Genomic DNA, 19,753 nt, shown 5'->3' on the forward strand with positions numbered 1-19,753 from the left:
CCATGGCTCTGGCGCCCTCCCTCTGGTCTTCCAGGTCCCATGTTGTTGTAGTTCACTACAGTGATTAAATTACAATAGGAAAAGAAAACATGTTGTTACAGGGCTTGACCGCCCTGTGACAGGGCCTGACCGCCCTGTGACAGGGCCTGACCGCCCTGTGACAGTCCCTATCGGAAGTCTAGAACTCACCCAGAGTGGTCCGCCTCATGCAGAACATCTTGTTGGTGATTGGATGGGAGACGTTGGGCTGAGCACGGCATTGGCTCAGCGGCATGTACGTCAGGCGCTCTGGACTCGGCCCAGTGAGCCCCGCCCTGCCGGGACGCATCAGGACGTTCTCGCTGAAGTCCTTGGTGGGCAGGCAGAGCGGGAAGAGGGCGTGGCCTAACGCCAGCGGCTTGGCCAACTGGAGGAGGACCAGGTCGTCGTCATGGCGACCCTGGCTGTAGCGGCTGTGGATGTAGAAGGCGTGCACCGCCGAGACCTGATTGGCTGGAGAGAAACGGAGAGAGAGTGTTACTTTGATCTGATTGGCTCATGAGAAACGGAGACAGTGTGTACATTTGATCTGATTGGCTGAAGAGAAACTGAGACAGAGTGGATAAGCAGATACTATCGCATCCTTCAAATCTCATCTTAAAACATTTACAATTTTTGTTCAGAAAATATTCCCCCTCCTGTCCCGTTGAATGTTTGTATCAATTTTGTCCGTTGAACTTTTCATCAATGTTGTCTGTTAGATTCTGTTGTTTGTTGTGTCTTGTTTCATCGTTAGCTATCTTGTTGAATTTCTATATTGCATCCATTTTAACTGCGTTTTCTATGCAAAAAGGCTACACAATTTAGGCTAGGCTACACAATTTGAAAAACTGGTGAAAACTGTACAATATAAAAAGAATCACACCCGTGTGAACTGAGTGGTGTAAGGTCTTATATAGCCTGATCAGCTGTGGTCTGACGTAATGTCTGACGTAATGAAATCACACCCGGGTGAACTGGGTGACCGTAGCAACCATGCTCATTTTTGTACGAACAGACAGACAGACAGACAGACAGACAGACAGACAGACAGACAGACAGACACGTAAACTAACAAAGCCAGTCGTAGGAGTGGTTTACACCACTCAAAAATAGGGGGGGGGGGGAATAACTTTTTTACAGGGGCCAGTTTCGAATTGCAGACGCCTGTAAGTGCTCTTTGAGAGTGCTTTTGAAGGAGTCTAGGGATTCACATTCCTTAACAGCTGTTGGTAGGGCTCCACATTTTAGTAAATGGTAAATGTTGCATTTATATAGCGCCTTTATCCAAGGCGCTTTACATAGATCGTGCATGACATTCACCCATTCACACACACATTCATACACCGATGGCAGTGGAAACCATGCAAGGCATCAACCTGCACATCAGGAGCAATTAGGGGTTCAGTGTCTTGCTCAAGGACACTTCGACGCTAACTCTGGGGGAGCCCGGGTTCGAACTGGCAACCATGCGGTTACCATCCAGCCACTCTACCCCTGAGCCACCGCCGGGGTAGAGTGGCATATAGGAGCGAATACATTATCATCACTAACCAGATCGGATGTAGAGGTTGGATGGTTTAAGGGCGGGTCCTTTCCCCAGGAACAGACACTGGGCGGAGCTTAGGACGGAACGCCTGCCAAGCACCACCCCTCCACATAGCTCCTCCCCCCTGCTGTCCATCAGGGACACCTATGGCGACACATTTGTTTTCATTATAACTCACTAATGTTCATGATAAAATGGCACCATTTTTTCCTACTCGGTCTGTGCCTCATATAGGAGGGCTGTGGGCAGTTCAGAAACCCGTCCACTATGAGTGACATCATCGTTTGGCAGATGTTTTTTAAACAAGATTTAAAAAATATATATATTTAGATATGTATTATCGTGAGAATGATGGCTTCCATTTTTGCAACTTTTCAGGAATAGAAAGCCTGCACTTTATATTAGCTTGGATTCCCCATTGATGATGTCACTGGTGGACGTGTTTCTGAACTGCTCACAGCCCTCCTATGAGACACAGACTGGAGTAGAAAATGTGTGCTATTTTATCATGATCATTAGTGAGGACTAATTATATGAAGCTAGGTTGAAAAGTGGCGAAGTGGTCCTTTAAACACCTTGAGGGCATTACATTGTTTAATGTGTTTAATTCACTGTTTTAAAATAATTAAAAAGAAAGAGCGGATTTGTCCCGGACCTGGTGACGAGGCTGTCACGTTATGATGACGAAACCGGAAATCTTGCCATCCTCTAGGCCTCCAAAGGTAATAAGACAATCTAGGCAGCGTAGAATATTGGATTAAATAGTGGGGAGCAAGGGTTACGCAGAACTGTTAGGTAAAAGTATAAACTTTTACACTCTCAGAGTTACAGACCCATAAGGGTCCATTTGGTTCCGAATCCGAACTATATCATTTAGGTGGGGACCCCCTGGAACTCCCTCAAGGACCCCCTGGGGAACCACCTCTGTAGATGTCGTTATGTACCTGCCATGGACAGTGTCCATGTGGACAGTTGTACACATCGCTGTTGTCCCGTCCTTCTGGTTTAGACGGAGACACTCTGCCACACGGATGCTTCACTGTGCACACACACACACACACACACACACACACACACACACACACACACACACACACACACACACACACACACACACACACACACACACACACACACGTCACGCGACACACGCACACACACACACATGTACACGCGCGCACACACACACCCACCCAAATGGAGAAAGAAATGAGGCAGAAATTGAAATCTATGAAGGGCAAGTGGAAGCTGGTAGGCATCTTTCCACAGGGGCAGTGTCAGCGCGGCCACACCTGAACTTCCATGCGCGGCCAATAGAAGCTGTCTGCCGGCGTCTCTTCCGGGTTTTTAGACAGCTGGTGGATGGAAATTAAGCTCCACCCATGCGGCAGAATGCCGCTGGGGCAAGCTTTTCCGGGAATTTGGCCTACGCGGCAATCTGCCGCGTGGGTTAGCTTCATTTCCATCCACCAGCTGTCTAAAAACCCGGAAGAGACGCCGGCAAACAGCGGCTTTTGTCCGCGCATGGAATCCTAGGTCTGCTCAACCTGTTGGGGCTAGTGTGTATAGCCTATAGAGCGTCGCAGTCCCGCCCCCTTTCATGACGACACCAGGCCCAGGAAATAATTCCTAATGCATTTTTCCGATAGACATTTCAAAAAGTATTTATTTAAAGACCTTTTAAGCGTCGTACAAAGCCAACTCGAGTTGTGACAAATCATGACGACAAACACAATATTTTGGACCAAGCAAATAATTACAAAAAACAATATTATCCTGCATGATTATTGTGAGGGTACCTACCCTAGGGGACACGGGGAGAACATGCAAACTCCACACAGAAAGGCCCTTTCGCCAACCCTATACCCAGGGTATGGGCACTGATGACGCGGAGGAGAGAACATGCCCCCTGCAGTGCCCACAGCGTCCCCAGCAGGAATCGAACCCATGACCTTCTGGATGTGAGGCGACAGCACTACCGACTGTGCTACAACTTGAGGTGAACACTGTGTGTATTTTACCCTGAGGTGAACAGGAGCGCTGGTCTTCGTGCAGGGAGTATCCGTGTGAACAGGAACACGTGAAGGTATCGTACATCATGGTGCAGAACTGTTCACACGCGGTCGGTCCCGACGTAGGGCACTCTGTTAAACACACACACACAGGCACGCACACACACGCACGCACGCAAGCACGCACGCGCACACAGGTGCCGTGTTATTAGTTTCAGCGGTCCATGCAGCCAAGGTGCCTGGACCGCTGAGCCATGGCCCAGGCCAGAATTAGTCCCACTGCCATCATACCTTGGATCTCAACGATCAGCTCCTCAACGGGGGGTCTGCTAGCTATCTCTGCATTCACCTCACAGTTGACTCCGTAGAAAGGCCAGCTGCAGTTGCAGGTGTATCCCCCCACTCTGTCGGTGCAGGACCCCCCATGGAGGCACGGGCTGGGATCGCACTGGTCCCCGTCTAAACACACGCACACACGCACGCACGTCATGAGTCCGACACCCAACCCTAATCCTAACCTCACAGGAAGCCACAGGTTAGTTTTAACCTGCCACGGGTTAGTTGTAAGCTCCCATGCAAGTCGGGAGCCACGGGTGAGTTTTAACCCGCTGCACGGGTCAGTTGTCACCGGCAGCGCATGTCGGGACTCGGGAGTGACGATGTTGTCAAACTAATGCTTGTTGGACTGTTAGGATGTCTGTATGCACCCCGGATACAACAGCAGTGACAGCACACACACATGACTGTGTGGGAAGGATTCAATGGCATAATGACTAAAATGGGAAAAATAATGCACTCTATGCACGGCGGCCATGATGGAAAATAAATCAGGCCTCGTCCTAATACTTCCTTCACAGGTGTTACCAATGATGCTAATGAAGGCTCTGTTCCATTCTGGTCAAACAGAGTCAGTGTTGAAACAAAACAATGTTTATTTGGTTAAGATAACTCACCAAAGTATTTTGTCCAGAAGGCATCCTGTTAGGAAAGAGATGTATTAGCTAATGAAACATATCATAGTAGTAATACTAATAATAATCCTACATTTAGACTATAATGAATAACTTCTATCTATAAATGCACCAAGTCTCTGTATGTCTGTCTGTGTGTAACCCCAGAACCGTTCGCCCCACCGACTTGAAATTCAACACACCACCACTATAGGAAGGATGTACAGTTGGACTATGTGTTTTGTCCGAAATGGGCTACCGTAAAAAGGCGAACTATAGCGTAAGAGCCAGCGCGCATGCTCTGAGCCGCGGTGCACTCCAGATTGGAGTTATGTATCTTTCACCTATAGTACCACCCAAGTACCACAGACGAATAACAGTCTAAGTCCACACTATTGATCCATAATATATAAATGATAGATAAGGGTTCAGGACAACAAGGCCTTTTCGTGGAGGGGTCAGTCTGAAATTTGGACTTAGACTGTTTTTCGTCTGTGGTACTGTGGATATAATAATGTGATATAAATCACATTAAGGAAAGAAAATGTTTTTTCTCGGAAACTAATGTGCTGTCCGCGCCGTGGTGTTGATAGGAACAGCCGTGTTCGGAGGTCTTTTCTGATTATCCGGTGAGCGCGATGGGAACATTAACGTTTTCTAGAGCAAGGATTGGCCTTATATTAGCTCGGTAGCATCAACGCTAATACTTTAGCATTCAAGATGGAAGCCAAAACCGGATGAGAGTCATAGTGGAATAGCCTGTAAACACCCAGCACCACCACTTTTGTCCACCACTCAATGTGTTAAATCGTACCGTTCTTGGGGTGTTCTCGAAGTACTCGCGAGCCTCCTCGTAGCTGCAGCGTTCCTCGTAGCACTCTCTCTCCAGGTCTCCCTGAAGCATCTCCTCGATGAAGAAGCTGTTGGCTCTCTTAGAGCGCAGGAACACACTGCTGGCCTGACGGCCCCGAGAGCGCACTGATAGGCAGGCAGGCAGGCAGGCAGGCAGGCATGAGACACAGGCAGGCAGGCAGGCAGGCATGAGAGGCAGGCAGGCAGGCAGGCAGGCAGGCAGGCAGGCATGAGACACAGACAGGCAGGCAGCCAGACAGGCAGAGAGACACAGACAGGCAGGCAGCCAGACAGGCAGGAAGGCAGGCAGACAGACGGAGAGACAGAGTCCCTCCATTTCCACAGTAGTCTCAGGTTAGTGTGTTGAATAAAACAATTTATAATAAAAAACTATACATCAAATGTGTAACTTAATTGCCATCGTTACACTGAAGCTCATCACTCGATATTGGCATTAAAATATACTTAGGCCTATATATTTCTTTGTTTACTATAATTACTATAGTAACTAAACTTATAATAAATAAATAATAATAATATAATAAATAATTGCAGATTTGCAGTAGGGGGGAAGAACCATTGAAATACTTAAACAAAGCCAAAAGACCCTCAAAAATCTACTTCAAAATATGAATACACACAATGAAAATGAAAAAAAACATTAGCATGTTTTGCTATAGCAGTCTTAACATGGTGGCTGTAGCAGTGCAGCAGAATGACTGCAGAGAACAGAGCGATGATGATAGATATAGAGAGATGGTGACGGAGACCATCTTACCTCCTCCACCTTCGGCAAGGACCTGAAGGAGGCCACCCCACGCCGCCAGCAACACGACGCACAAGACACGACGACACAGCTGTCTGAGAGGCCTCATGATGGTGCTACCTAGCGACCCGAAACACATGTGCTACTGTCTGCATGCACAGACTGCGCGCACACACACACTGCACGCATACACACGCGTGTGCGCGCACATATACACACACACACACTGCACGCATACACTTCATGACGTTTTGGCCCTGAACCATTTGACCCCATGTTACTGTCTGCTCAGAGGCAGACAGACAGACAGACAGACAGACAGACAGACAGACAGACAGACAGACAGGTGGGCAGGCGGGCAGGGACACACACGGTGTGTGTGTGTGTGTGGCTCAGGGGTAGGGGTGGCGTGTCCGGATGGTAACCGCAAGGTTGCCAGTTCGAACCCGGGCTCCCCCAGAGTTAGTGTCGAAGTGTCGTTGAGCAAGACACTGAACCCCTAATTGCTCCTGATGTGCTGCGGTGCCTTGCATGGTTTCTGCCGGCATCGGTGTATGAATGTGTGGGTGAATGTAATGCACAATCTATGTAAAGCACCTTGGATAAAGGCGTGTGTGTGTGTGTGTGTGTGTGTGTGTGTGTGTGTGTGTGTGTGTGTGTGTGTATGTGTGTGTGTGTGTGTGTGTGTGTGTGTGTGTAGAGATACTCATATCAGTATGTTGAACTCCACCGCATTCTGTCGATGACACAAATATTTGGAGTTTCTGAGATGGTACTTTGGTTTGAACAAACATGATGTTCCCATCGTGTGTGGACTCTAATCTGTGTACACACACACACACACACACACACACTTCCCGTAATACGCTGTTTCTCAATGCTGTGCATGCAGGGAGACCGTAATGGTGCAGAATCGACCCTTACGTGCATGTTTGTAATTCTGAGCATGCACAGATGTAACCATTAGGCCACACACACACACACACACACACACACACACACACACACACACACACACACACACACACACACACACACACACACACACACACACACACACACACACACACACACACACACACACACACACACAGCACTGGTCTTTGGACCTGTGTGTTTGTTTTACCTGAGAGGTGGGGTAAACATGGACATCACATCAGGACTTTACACGTAAACAAATATATATAGCAAGCTCCACCATTTCACCTACTGTATACTTGCCCCAAAAAAGGGCTGTAAACTTCTGGTCGCAGAGAAGAAAATAAATATATATTATAGGGATTGTGACATAAAAAACAGTTTTTATGTCACTTTGAACATTCAGTAGATTTTCTGTGGTCTGGGGTTTTCTGGCTCAAACATGTGCTCTGATTTTCCTGCTGACTGTGATGTCACAGTCAGCTAATCCCATATATGACAATGGGATTTGCCAGCAGATGTCACTGTTTTCACGGTTTTTGCCTGTTTTCATTGCAGCTCAAAAGGCTTCACAGACACAGAAAAAAATACCAGACCACAGAAAATCCACTGAATGTTCAAAGTTCAGGTTTTTTTTTGGGGTGTACTTGAGGTCATAAAACCTAAAAGAAAAATAAATGAAAATGAATGTCATGAAATCTTTAACCTCACATGTACTGTATATGGATGAGCCTCAGTTGTTCTGAATCAACCTGCAAAGAATGTTCAGAGTTGGTGGAAGTGAGAGGACCTCTCTCTCTCTGTTTGGGCCGACATTAGGGTTGTATATCGGAACCGATCGGAACATTAAGCTACACAATCTTCCCAAGATTGCCATGCTAAAATCGCTTTCTTCATACAGATACAAATCAGGAGAATCTATACTTTATTATCAACCTCTCACTGTCCCAGCAAACAGGATCTAGCACCGGCAAACATTGTGCTGTACCTTTGTGCTGTTTACACGTCAGAATAATAAAGAAAGTAATCAATCAATCAATCAATCAATCAATCAATATAACTGGCATCCTATAAAGAGGGATGCCTGCAGAATCAATACCTGGAGCAGTAACTGTGATATTGTATTTGTTTATTGATTGTCAATAGTCTTTACAGGCTTCAACATTTTGCAAAAAGCACCGTGTGATGAAACCTAATTGTTTATCGCAGCACAATATTAAGACTAAACAATAGAACACAAGCGAGAATAGTTGTATAACAGTAACACACATCCAAACGGCTGTTTATTAATACACGTTAGATCAGGGATAGGCAACCATTGGCACAGTGGCGAGGATATAGCCACTGGCATAAGTGTGTGAGAGAGAAGATTTTACTTTTAAAATAAAGTCTTGTAGAAAAAACTTACAGATAAGGGTCAACGCCATGCTGGCTTGTTGTGGATATTTTTGTCAAAAACCTACAGAGCTTTAGCCCTAAATGACCATTACAGGTCTATAACTGAGTGCACAAATGGAACCAAATGGGTCCCCATGCAGGGGTCCCCTGCGGGGGTCCCTGGCTCACATGCGGATGATGGGGAAGGGGGCTGTGTCTCTCCTCTTCCTGGCTCCCTGCGATGCACTCTCGTTGGGGTGAGGTTTGGGCGTCAGCCTGGCAATGCCGTTCTTGAGCCATCCGATATACTTGGATATCTAGAAGAAGAAGAAGAAGAAGAAGAAGAAGCAGAAGAAAAAGAAGAAGAAGAAGAAGAAGAAGAAGAAGAAGAAGAAGAAGGATGATTTGTGAAGCTCTCGAAAGTATGATGTCACAACAACGGGCAGGTAGAAATGACAAAGAATTGACTTGGAACTCCCTCTTTCAGGGTAGACATTGTTTTAGATACCCCTACCTGGGTGTAAAACAAAACATGACATCTTTAAGATATCTTTAAGATGTCCACTTTATTAAATTGATTGTCACAACATACATGTTTTACTTTTACTGCAAAAGCCATGAAAGTGTGTCGTTTAGCTAAGGCAGCTTAAACGGGATCCGATAGTAATTCCGACGGAGGATTATAGTATGACATGCGGGAACAACGGTCGGACTAGTGCTCGAACACGCGCTGCTCCCGTGCTTGCGGTTATGGTTAGGTTAGGGTTTGAGGTATATGTTGTCGGTCTAATGACCGTCAGACCAATAATAGTATAATAATCCTTACCTGTGTGTAAACGCCGAACTTGCCCTCTCGGGCGCAGCCCTCTCCCCAGCTCACCACGCCCGTCACGAAGTAGGTGTTCTTGTAGCGGGTGACGTGCGGCCCGCCGCTGTCGCCGTGGCACGAGTCCTTCTTGAGGTCGTCGTAGCCGGCGCAGAACATGCGCGACGAGATGCGGAACTGGCTGGACTCCATGCAGACGGCCCGGTCCACGTAGGGCATGGTCAGACGCTGCAGGATGGCCGACGGCCGAAGGCCCTCGCCGATGCGCCCCCAACCGCTCACCAGGCCGTCCGGCTCGCGCATCAACACCTGCCGTGTGAAATCAAATCAAATCAAATCTTATTTATAAATTTAAAACATTAGAAATTGACTAAAGCCAGCTTCGGTGGTTCGGGCATCTGGTTAGGATGCCTCTCGGGCATCTACCTAGGGAGGTCCTCGATGCACGTCCCACTGGGAGGAGATTTGTACACTCTCAGAGTTAAATTAGCATTGATTTTACAATATAAATTGGGAGTCCCAGAGATAGAAAGGCTATTAAATAGGGGTCCGTAGACTAATGCATGTCAAACTGGGGGTCCTTGAAATTAAACGGGTTGAGAATCACTGCTAGAGCCGTCAAAATCTTCTCTTATGGGGGTCCCTGGCATATATTTTTCAAATAGGGGGTCTGTGGCCTCATTAGTGTCAATTTGGGGGTCCTTGACATGAAAAAGTTTTGGAACCAGTGGTGTAGACTAGAGAACAACAACTAGGAATCGATCGAGCGCCGAACCTTCTCGGCGAAGTCCTTCTCGGGCATACAGGCGGGGATGATGAACTTGGTGAACTTGACAGGCGTGGTGAGCTTGATGAGAGCGATGTCGTTGTGGAAGGTGTCGGGCTTGTACTGCCTGTGCATCAGAACTCTCTCCACATTGTGCTTGGACTCGCGGCCTTCATTCACCTCGATGTCAAACTCACCTGCAACACGTTCAGGAAACAGAAAAAATCACACCCATGTGGATTATTCTCGGGCGCTACTCTCCCTCTGCCAACCTGGGAAGAGACCTCAACTGCATGAGCTCATGCTTTATACAATTTACAATTTGGCAGACGCTCTTAATCCAGAGCGATTTACATTAGGCAAGAACAAAAAGCATGGCAATACATCATATACATAAAGAGTAGTATTCAAGAAACATGCGTAAGCTAAGAACGTAACAGTGGAATCTCTATATAATGAAACTAATAACTATACATATAAACTATACATATATACTATACTACTGTATATACTATAAAGTGCTATGACTATACAATGCAATTCTAGTGCTGTCTACTTCACATGCTATAAGTCTGTATAAAATGCTATCTACGTAAGTCTACAAAAGTGCTATCTAAGGGGCTAGGGTAAGTGCTACGGGCCCTGATGGAGTGAGTGTGCAGGCCGCTTCGTATCACCTGACAGGAGGGAGTTTCCCCGGGTTGGACGTATAGCTTGTGGAAGGAACACGTTAATTCCAGCCAGTTTCTTTCCCCTCCATCAGGGGAATGGAACTGACCACGGGGAAGGCAGTTTAGAGACCATGGGATTACGGCATGTTTTTTGTAAGTGTGCCACTATAACCTACCTACCATAGGGGACACAGGGAGAACATGCAAACTCCACACAGAAAGGCCCTTTTCATACAGTATGGACACTGATGACATGGAGAAGAGAGCACGGCCCCAGCGCCCACAGCGTCCCTTCATGCACAGTGACGGGAATACAACCCAGGACCTTCTAGCTGTGAGCGGCGACAGCGCTACCAACTGCGATACCGTGCCCCCACGTGTCTTGACTTCTGTAGGAGATTATGATTTTTCCAAAATAGTATTTTGAAAAAAACTTCACACCCGTGTGGGAAGTGAGGGGCACTCTTATCATCGTACATCATCATTATACATCATCTCATTCCGACCGATCGCAATTTGCGTCTTCACTTTTCTGCCCTCACTTTTTATCCTCAATACTCACTTTGCTTAGCCAATCAAAACATCTCAATTCCGTGCTCTATAATGCATCTTAAATGGATGGAGATAATGGATTGAGCTGGAGATTATAGGTTGAAAGATGGGCAGAGTTAGTCATTGCTTTAAGGTTAACGTGGCTGCAGGCCACTGATTGGTCAGTTGCTCTCACCCAGGACGACGTAGATGTATCGTGATTGGTTGATGCAGTGGGCGGCGGTCAGGATGATGTAATCAGTCAGGATGGTTCCTCCACAGAACCCTCGTTTCTCCTCGTTCATCAGCAGAGCCTGGAACGCACGCACGCACGCACGCACGCACGCACGCACGCACGCGCACGCGCACACGCACACGCACACGCACACACACACACACACACACACACACACACACACACAAAACGAGTGAAAATAGCCTATATACAAGCTCACAACGCGACACAAAGCGTAAGCTTGTAGATGGCCCATTTTCGACGTATGACATGACACGCTTCCATAGAAGACATGATGAATTCTAATTCATCATGTCTATTAATTTCAGTGGAAGTTGCTCAGTGGCGTTTTGAAGCACCCGGAATACTGCCAGGAAGTACCATTATAACTCAATGGCTTGAGCGAGCGGAAGTTTAGCCTAGCCTAGCCCGGACCTCAAATTTGAGGTCTGGGCTTACGCACGTGACGTCATGAACGTCCGTCCACCTCCATGAAAGTGCTGCCATGGGGGACACTATAGGTATCTGCCAGGGACAGTCCCAGCCATGGGGGACACTATAGGTACCTGCCAGGGACAGTCCCAGCCAGGGGGGACACTATAGGTACCGGCCAGGGACAGTCCCAGCCATGGGGGACACTATAGGTATCTGCCAGGGACAGTCCCAGCCAGGGGGGACACTATAGGTACCTGCCAGGGACAGTCCAAGCCAGGGGGGACACTACATATAGGTACCTGCCAGGGACAGTCGCCGGGCGGACACTGCTCCCCGCCGACGATGCGCGTCTGCGTCGACACGTCGGCGAGGTGGGGCTCCTCCTCCACCAGCGCCTGTGTGCCGTCCATCATGTAGTCGTCGGCGCCCTCTGCTGGCCAGGAGGACATGTTGCCGTCGAAGGGCTCGGTGAACTGCGACACGTCGAAGACAGCCGGGATATCGCTCTGCTCCGTGCCGTTGGCGTCCGTTGCCGTGACGTTGGGACGCACGTAGTGGAATACGGTGCGCGTGCCCTTGGCGAAGACCGCACCACACTTGTACGTCTCTTTTTGGGAAAGAGTGGTGGAAAAACATTTGATGTAACCAGTGGTGGAAATAAAACTTGTACTCAATACGTTTTACTTAATGTAAAAGTATCAATACTGCAATGTAGAAATACTCTGTTACAAGTAAAAGTTCGGAATTAAAAATGTTGCTTGAGTGAAAGTACAAAAGTGTTGGCATCAAAATGTACTTAAAAGTACCAAAAGTAAAAGTACTCATTGTGCACAGTGTCTCATTTAAAGTTTTGTATAAATGTATAACGATCTTTTGAAAATATCCGATCTACAAGCTCACAATGCGTCGCATGTGTGTGTGTGTATTTGTGCATGTGTGCGTCTCACGGTTTGAGTTGCAGGACTTTTCATCGGCCTCCAGATAATAGCCATCAGCACACGAACACCTGACGTTCCCTCCAGTGACATCACAGAAGTGGTCACATCCCCCGTTCTTATTCTCACAAAGTTCAGGGATCACTGATCACACACACACACACACGCGCGCACACGTACACGCACACGCGCACACACACACGCACACACGCACACACACACACACACACACACACACACACACACACACACACACACACACACACACACACACACACACACACACACACACACACACACACGGTCAGAACACTCCCTCCATTGGCTCCCCGTCGCCGCCCGCACACAGAGTACAAAGCTCTGATACTATAGCCTTCAAAGCAACCAAAAGTAAGGCATCCCCATATCTTGCAAGTCTGATCGGACCCTACAAACCCTCCCCCACGCTCAGATCAGCCAACGCAGGGAGGCTGGAAGTACCTTTGCTAAAAACGCTGGGACAACACTCCACACGTCCCAAACTCTTCTCCCTTCTGGCTCCAAAACTATATGGAATGCAATCAGAACGGCAGACTCACTCCCAATCTTCCACTGTAGTCTGAACACCCACCTCTTCAGACTATACATCTTAGCCCATGCATAGCACTTGTCGTAGCACTTGCCCTAGCCTCGACGACCATAACAGGCGTATGCATAGGCTCAATTTATGTAACTTAAATAGCACTTTATGTAGACAGCACTCTAGTGTATACGTACAGTTTCATTATCCACTGTTAGGTTCTTAGCTTACGTATGATTCATGATGACTATTGTTATGTATTTGATGTATTACCATGTTTTTTGTTATTGCTTACTGTAAATCGCTCTGGATTAAGAGCGTCGACTGCTAAATGCATAAATTGAAAATTGTAACGCAGCTTGTCTGACCAGACTAAAGGTTTAGTCTCAACAACACAATGGGTTTATCTGCACACAGAATAACTCTTCCAGCTTCCGGGCAGGTGTTACCGATGATTCTAATTAAGGCTCTGTTCAATTTAGTGTGCAGTCGAATGGTTCTCAATCTTTTTCATTTCAAGGACCCCCATAACTCTGAGAGTGTACAAATGGAACCAAATGGACCGTTACGGGTCCATTTGGTTCCATTACACTCAGATTTACACACCCGTACAGGGCCATTTAGAACCCACTTAAGAACACGTTGAGACCCTGGTGTAGCAGAGTGGTTCCAGTGAGCCAACATGCACAATAGCAGCACCCTGACTCTGTTTGATCAGAATGGAACAGAGCCTTCATTAGTAGTATATGTAACACCTGTGAAGGAAGTATGGAATGGGGCCGAAGTTCTTTCCAAAATGGCATGTGTGCATATAGCATAGCACCGGCATACCAAAGCCTACACGGGTTGTGCAAGGATGCGCTGTGATTGGCCAGTCGCTGTGATTGACAGCCTAAACCTAACCCTAACCTTAACCTCAGTAAAATTATACCTAAACCTAACCCTAACCCTAACTTTATCCTAGTATACTTAACTTTCCCGAGGGCGTGGTTATAAGCACAACCCGTGTAGGAATTAGTATGCCGCAGCATAGCCCATTGTATGTAGTGGGGGTCCCTACTTCATCTATGATAGATATTTTCTTTTATTATGTTTTATTATTTTAACGAATGTTAAAAAATACCTTATGTCTGTATGTATTCTACACTGTTTTCTATGTGATTAGTGATTCTCACCCTCTGCAGATTGCCATGACCTATACCAATGGAAAATAATTATACCCAAATGGAAAACAATGGCCTTAAGATGGGAACAACAAGGAGGATAAACTCTGACCACAGTGATAAAGAGACATACCAGATTGAGCCAGTCTAAATCAAGGACCCAATATGACTGGAGTAAAAAATGAAATTCAGACTGACTGTCACCAGAAGACAACACTATGACAACTCTCTATAATGTGATGTGTCATCAAAAATGTCAAAAAAAGATGTTGTGTTTGAAATAGTCACTTATGCTTTCTAAGGTGTGATAGCCGATCCTTACCCACCACCCCTTGGTTTAGATAAAGACTATAGAGACCATAGATGGTCAAACTAAATCACAACAATACTGTACATGTTTGACCAGCAGTAACACGGTTTCTCAGCAACGTACCGATTTCACAGTTGTAACCTTGGTAACCGATGGGGCAGAAGCAGGTGTACTGACCGATCCCGTCCTTACACACTCCGCTATGAGCGCACGGGTTTGACTCACACGCATCCCCGTCTGCAAGGACACACACACACAAACACACACATCTAGAATGAATACACACTTCTGGAACAAAGTGATACTGGGTGATACATATGAGATTACTATTGCAAATAAATACACTTGTTAAATCAACAAAACCCTCCCATCCAATCACTCCAAAATCTGTGAAACATAACTTACCATAATATTTATGCCAGAACTCGTTCTACTCGTTCAACCAGAGAGAGAGAGAGAGAGAGAGAGAGAGAGAGAGAGAATTGTGATATATGTAGCAGATCTACAAGCTCACAATACATTGCAAGCTTGTATCGGCTACTTCTGGCATTAGATTTTGAACAAAGTATGGGCTTTAAATGGTTAATACTGTACTATAATTTGGCCAACAGTTTGAATATGGTATAGTAGAACAATATATGGTGCGTTGTGTTCAAGGGAAATTACCGTTCGTTGGCAATGAACGATAATTGTCAAAATATATGTCCAGCTTTGAGGGCTTGTGTAAACACAAGACAAAAGTATGTAAACACAAACACATGTAAACACAAACATTTAAGACAAAAGTGAGGACGCAAATTGTGATTGGCTGAGATGATGTATGACGTTCATTGACGTATGATGATAAGGCTTCCAAGTTGTTTTTAGGATTGATTTTAAAATTATTTTACTTGTATATAAAGCTCTCAATGGTCTCAGACCTTCCTACCTAAATAAGTCCCAAACCGCCCCCTCAGGTCTTCCACTGCTGGCCTGCTCGCTGTGCCTAAGAAAATGGCAACTAAAAAACACGGTGAAGCAGCTTTCTGCTTCTACGGTCCGACGGCGTGGAACAAACTCCCACTGTACCTTCGACACTTCAGTCAGCCTGTTTTTTTTTAAAGCGCAGCTCGAGACCTTCTTCTACAATCTTGCTTTTAATTAATCTTTTAAATTCCTTTTTATTCATGTCCTCACTGTATTGCACTACTGCTATTATTTTAATGTTTTATGCCCTGCCAATAGCATTCATACCGTCAGTTCCTCGTTCTCAAAGATCTCGCGTGCCTCCTCGCGGTCACACCTCTCCTCCACGCACTCCCTCTCCATGTCTCCCTGACGCCACTCCTCGAACGGGCTGTTGGCGCGGCGACGGCGAGCCAGCAGCTGATTGGCCGACGGGCTGTCCAGGAACACTGCAGGACATGGAACATTAGTACGTTATTTGACCTTTTTACTCTAGAACGGCAGTCCTCAAACCTTCTCATTTCAAGGAGCTTCTCGTTTAACTCTGACAGTGTTAAAATGGACCCGTTAATTAACGGGTCCATTTGGATCCGTTTGTACACTGTCAAGAGTTATGTACAGTATAGGGGTCCATTTGTACACTGTCAGTTATGGGGGTCCATTTGTACACTGTCAGTTATGGGGGTCCATTTGTACACTCTCAGTTATGGGGGTCCATTTGTACACTGTCAGTTATGGGGGTCCATTTGTACACTCTCAGTTATGGGGGTCCATTTGTACACTCTCAGTTATGGGGGTCCATTTGTACACTCTCAGTTATTGGGGTTGATTTGTACACTCTCAGAGTTATGGGGGTCCATTTGTACACTCTCAGAGTTATGGGGGTCCATTTGTACCCTCTCAGAGTTATGGGGGTCCATTTGTACACTCTCAGAGTTATGGGGGTCCATTTGTACACTCTCAGAGTTATGGGGGTCCATTTGTACACTGTCAGTTATGGGGGTCCATTTGTACCCTCTCAGAGTTATGGGGGTCCATTTGTACCCTCTCAGAGTTATGGGGGTCCATTTGTACCCTCTCAGAGTTATGGGGGTCCATTTGTACCCTCTCAGAGTTATGGGGGTCCATTTGTACACTCTCAGAGTTATGGGGGTCCATTTGTACACTCTCAGAGTGAGGCCATAGACATTTTAACATATCTGTAGAAGATTGTAGAACCACTGCAGATACAGTATGTGTCAAGTGCGAGAAAACCCCTTTTCATGGGTAAGCTTAAAAATCACACCCGTGTGAACTGAGTGGTGCAAGGTCTTATATAGCCTGATCAGCTGTGGTCTGACGTAATGTCAGTGACCATAGTAACCATGCTCATTTTTTTGGGTCCCACGTACAGGTACACACACGTACAGGTACACACATACATAGACACATAGATACAGACAAAGCTGGTTGTTGGAGTGGTTTGCACCACTCAAAAAAAGAACAGTAGCCAACGTCCTCATACATACATCAGCCAATCAAATCATCACTTTCCGTGCTACAAACACACCTACACACAAAGCTGTACGGAGCGGCTGCACCGCTCCAAAAACACGTTCAATTAATAAAACCAAGCAAAGAAAAAACAGTAACAACCATGGTAACCAATACCATGCAAAACACACATGATGTTTGATTGGGTCTTTACTTTACAGACAGATACAGCAGACTGACAGATTGAACTTTGACCTCTGACACTGTCTGTGTGTGGCCACAAGGCCATGATAGCATTTACATTATTACACACACACACACACACACACACACACACACACACACACACACACACACACACACACACACACACACACACACACACACACACACACACACACACACACACACACACACACACACACACACACACACACACACACACACACACACCTCTGCCTGTCTGTCTGTCTCTCGGCCTGCCTGTCTCTCTCTCTCTCTCTCTCTCTCTGCCTGCCTGTCTCTTGGCCTGCCTGCCTGTCTCTCTGTCTACCTGTCTGTCTGACAGTAAAGGGTGTTGTACGTACCGTCACAAGAGACCTGCCGGAGGACACACAGACACACACAGGCCAGGACAGACAGACGACACAACATGGCCGACCTGGTCTCCATTATCACTGCTGCTGCCCCGACGTTTACTGTAGAGAGGACTGGAACAGTACAGTGCATGGGACAATGACCCTGAGAGAGAGAGAGAGAGAGAGAGAGAGAGAGAGAGAGAGAGAGAGAGAGAGAGAGAGAGAGAAAGGGGGGGCAGAGACAGAGGGAGGGATAACCTCCTTGACTAGAGCTGCAGTAACCTCGCGTCACCAGGTCTGTGTTACCAAATTGCCGTGTGAATGAACCGGTCATTGTTTTGTAGTCATCAGGCAGGAACCATCATCTGGAACTTCCTTTTCCTCAAACCAGAACGTCTACTGAGTGTCAAAAAACATTTAAGCATGATTGCATTGAATGACTTTAAACAACATTAAATTCACTTTGTTGCCACTCGATCTGCCATTCACTTTATGCATGCGCATACCCTCTCTATAACAATAAAAGCTCTCGTAGCCTGCAGCTTTTATTGAGAAAAATCGGTTAGGGGGAAAAGGAAGTTCCAGATTGATGGTTCCTGCCTTGATGACTACAAAACAATGACTATAACATGACATAGCAATATTATCCGCTCCCGACCGAATCATAAACCCGGAAAGGAATGCTGCCCAGGCTATAGGGCTATATGCCTGTGCAGTGTATATACCACATCTGGCCAAAGGTGGAGCTAGAATATTTGTACGTCTTTAAATGTTCTGATGAATTGAAAATGGAGGACCCTGATGTAGACAAGTCTTAGTGCTTTTCCTGGTTTCATCCTCGCAGCAGTTTTTGTATCGACTTGTGCTTTAATTTGAAATGTACCCCATTCTACATACTGTGAATACAATCAATCAATCAATCAATCAAAGAAAGGGTTCCACTTCCATACATTAAAGTCCTAAATGACATTATTTTTGGCATCACCACTAGATGGCACAACGGTAGCTCTGTCTGGGTCAGCTGGGCCATATCGGCCATATTGAAGTGACAAACTTTTGTGTAGACTATACCTAAAAAGTTTTCTTTTCACCTTCATGAAAAACAAATTCAACAACCAGGGAACAACACACAAGAGAGCATTCCAAATTAGTCACAACCTTATTCACAAATATTTCAAAAATAGCTGAACTACAAGTTCACCTGGGGGTCCCCAGGCCCCACTTTGAGACCCCCCACCTAAGACACGACATGAAAGGTGGCGTGCCCTAACCCAAGCAGCCACAAGGACAACCGCTTAACTCGCAAAGACATATAAGGAAATATACTAGGCTACCAACAAAACATGGGATCTAATCTAACAAAATGTTATTGGCCATGAAAAGAATAGTTTAGATAAAGTGGGCGTCAAAATGAAGAGCTTGGTGATAACCAACTGATGGTCCACTTTCAAAGAAACAAACAAAAGAGAACTTGAGTTGAAATGAAGGATTCTATGTTTCTTACCCAATCCAAAATATCTCAACTTACCTCCCTGAGACCCTGACATAAACATACATAATATACAAACCACAGGTCAAAGGTCATAGATTAGAAGTGTAAAGTAACAACATTCTGTGTAATATATCAGAGAAACTGAGCAAACAAACACATCTGTTTCAGTCCCTTGAAATAAGGAATTGTCCCTTATTAGGAAACTGAAAGACGTGTCAACTGATAAAGGACACGCAACAATCAATCAATCAATCACTCACACATCTTACAAGTTCAAACAGCTCAGGTTGCTAATTATAATAGGCTATACACAACAAAACATTCTCACAGAGATTTGATTCTGGGTTTACCTCATTTTGTTGGAAATCATTTCTAGTAGTTGGCAACCTCCG

At 46.1% G+C, this 19,753-nt stretch overlaps 2 protein-coding genes across 2 annotated transcripts; both read right to left on the reverse strand.

Annotated features, from left to right (window-relative positions):
* Positions 1–178: 178 nt before the first annotated feature.
* LOC306917548 (vitamin K-dependent protein Z-like) lies at positions 179–6,256 on the reverse strand (the record flags this gene model as incomplete). Its single annotated transcript, XM_079495841.1, has 7 exons — positions 179–492; positions 1,573–1,711; positions 2,512–2,567; positions 3,871–4,038; positions 4,533–4,557; positions 5,344–5,507; positions 6,160–6,256. The coding sequence occupies 7 exons, from the start codon at positions 6,254–6,256 to the stop codon at positions 179–181; spliced, it is 963 nt and encodes a 320-aa protein (XP_079351967.1).
* A 1,945-nt stretch (positions 6,257–8,201) lies between these two features.
* On the reverse strand, positions 8,202–17,980 carry f10 (coagulation factor X). Its single transcript, XM_079495597.1, has 10 exons — positions 17,879–17,980; positions 16,107–16,267; positions 15,279–15,303; positions 14,997–15,110; positions 12,854–12,985; positions 12,206–12,513; positions 11,433–11,550; positions 10,044–10,231; positions 9,269–9,577; positions 8,202–8,759 (listed from the first exon to the last, which is right to left on the reverse strand). The coding sequence occupies exons 1-10, from the start codon at positions 17,961–17,963 to the stop codon at positions 8,628–8,630; spliced, it is 1,572 nt and encodes a 523-aa protein (XP_079351723.1). The 5' UTR covers positions 17,964–17,980; the 3' UTR covers positions 8,202–8,627.
* Between the last annotated feature and the right edge of the window lie 1,773 nt (positions 17,981–19,753).

This window comes from Electrona antarctica, assembly GCF_951216825.1.
Source record: "Electrona antarctica genome assembly, chromosome: 24".
NCBI classification, from domain to species: domain Eukaryota; kingdom Metazoa; phylum Chordata; class Actinopteri; order Myctophiformes; family Myctophidae; genus Electrona; species Electrona antarctica.

What these genes read in the sequence shown, in the direction of transcription:
- f10 (XM_079495597.1), bottom strand. Translation starts at nt 17,963, where the DNA reads ATGGAGACCAGGTCGGCCATGTTGTGTCGTCTGTCTGTCCTGGCCTGT. An exon ending in AGGTTACAACTGTGAAATCG is followed by an intron (nt 12,986 to 14,996) that starts GTACGTTGCTGA and finishes GTGTGTGATCAG; the next exon opens with TGATCCCTGAACTTTGTGAG. An exon ending in AGAAGGACTTCGCCGAGAAG is followed by an intron (nt 9,578 to 10,043) that starts GTTCGGCGCTCG and finishes TTCACACGGCAG; the next exon opens with GTGTTGATGCGCGAGCCGGA.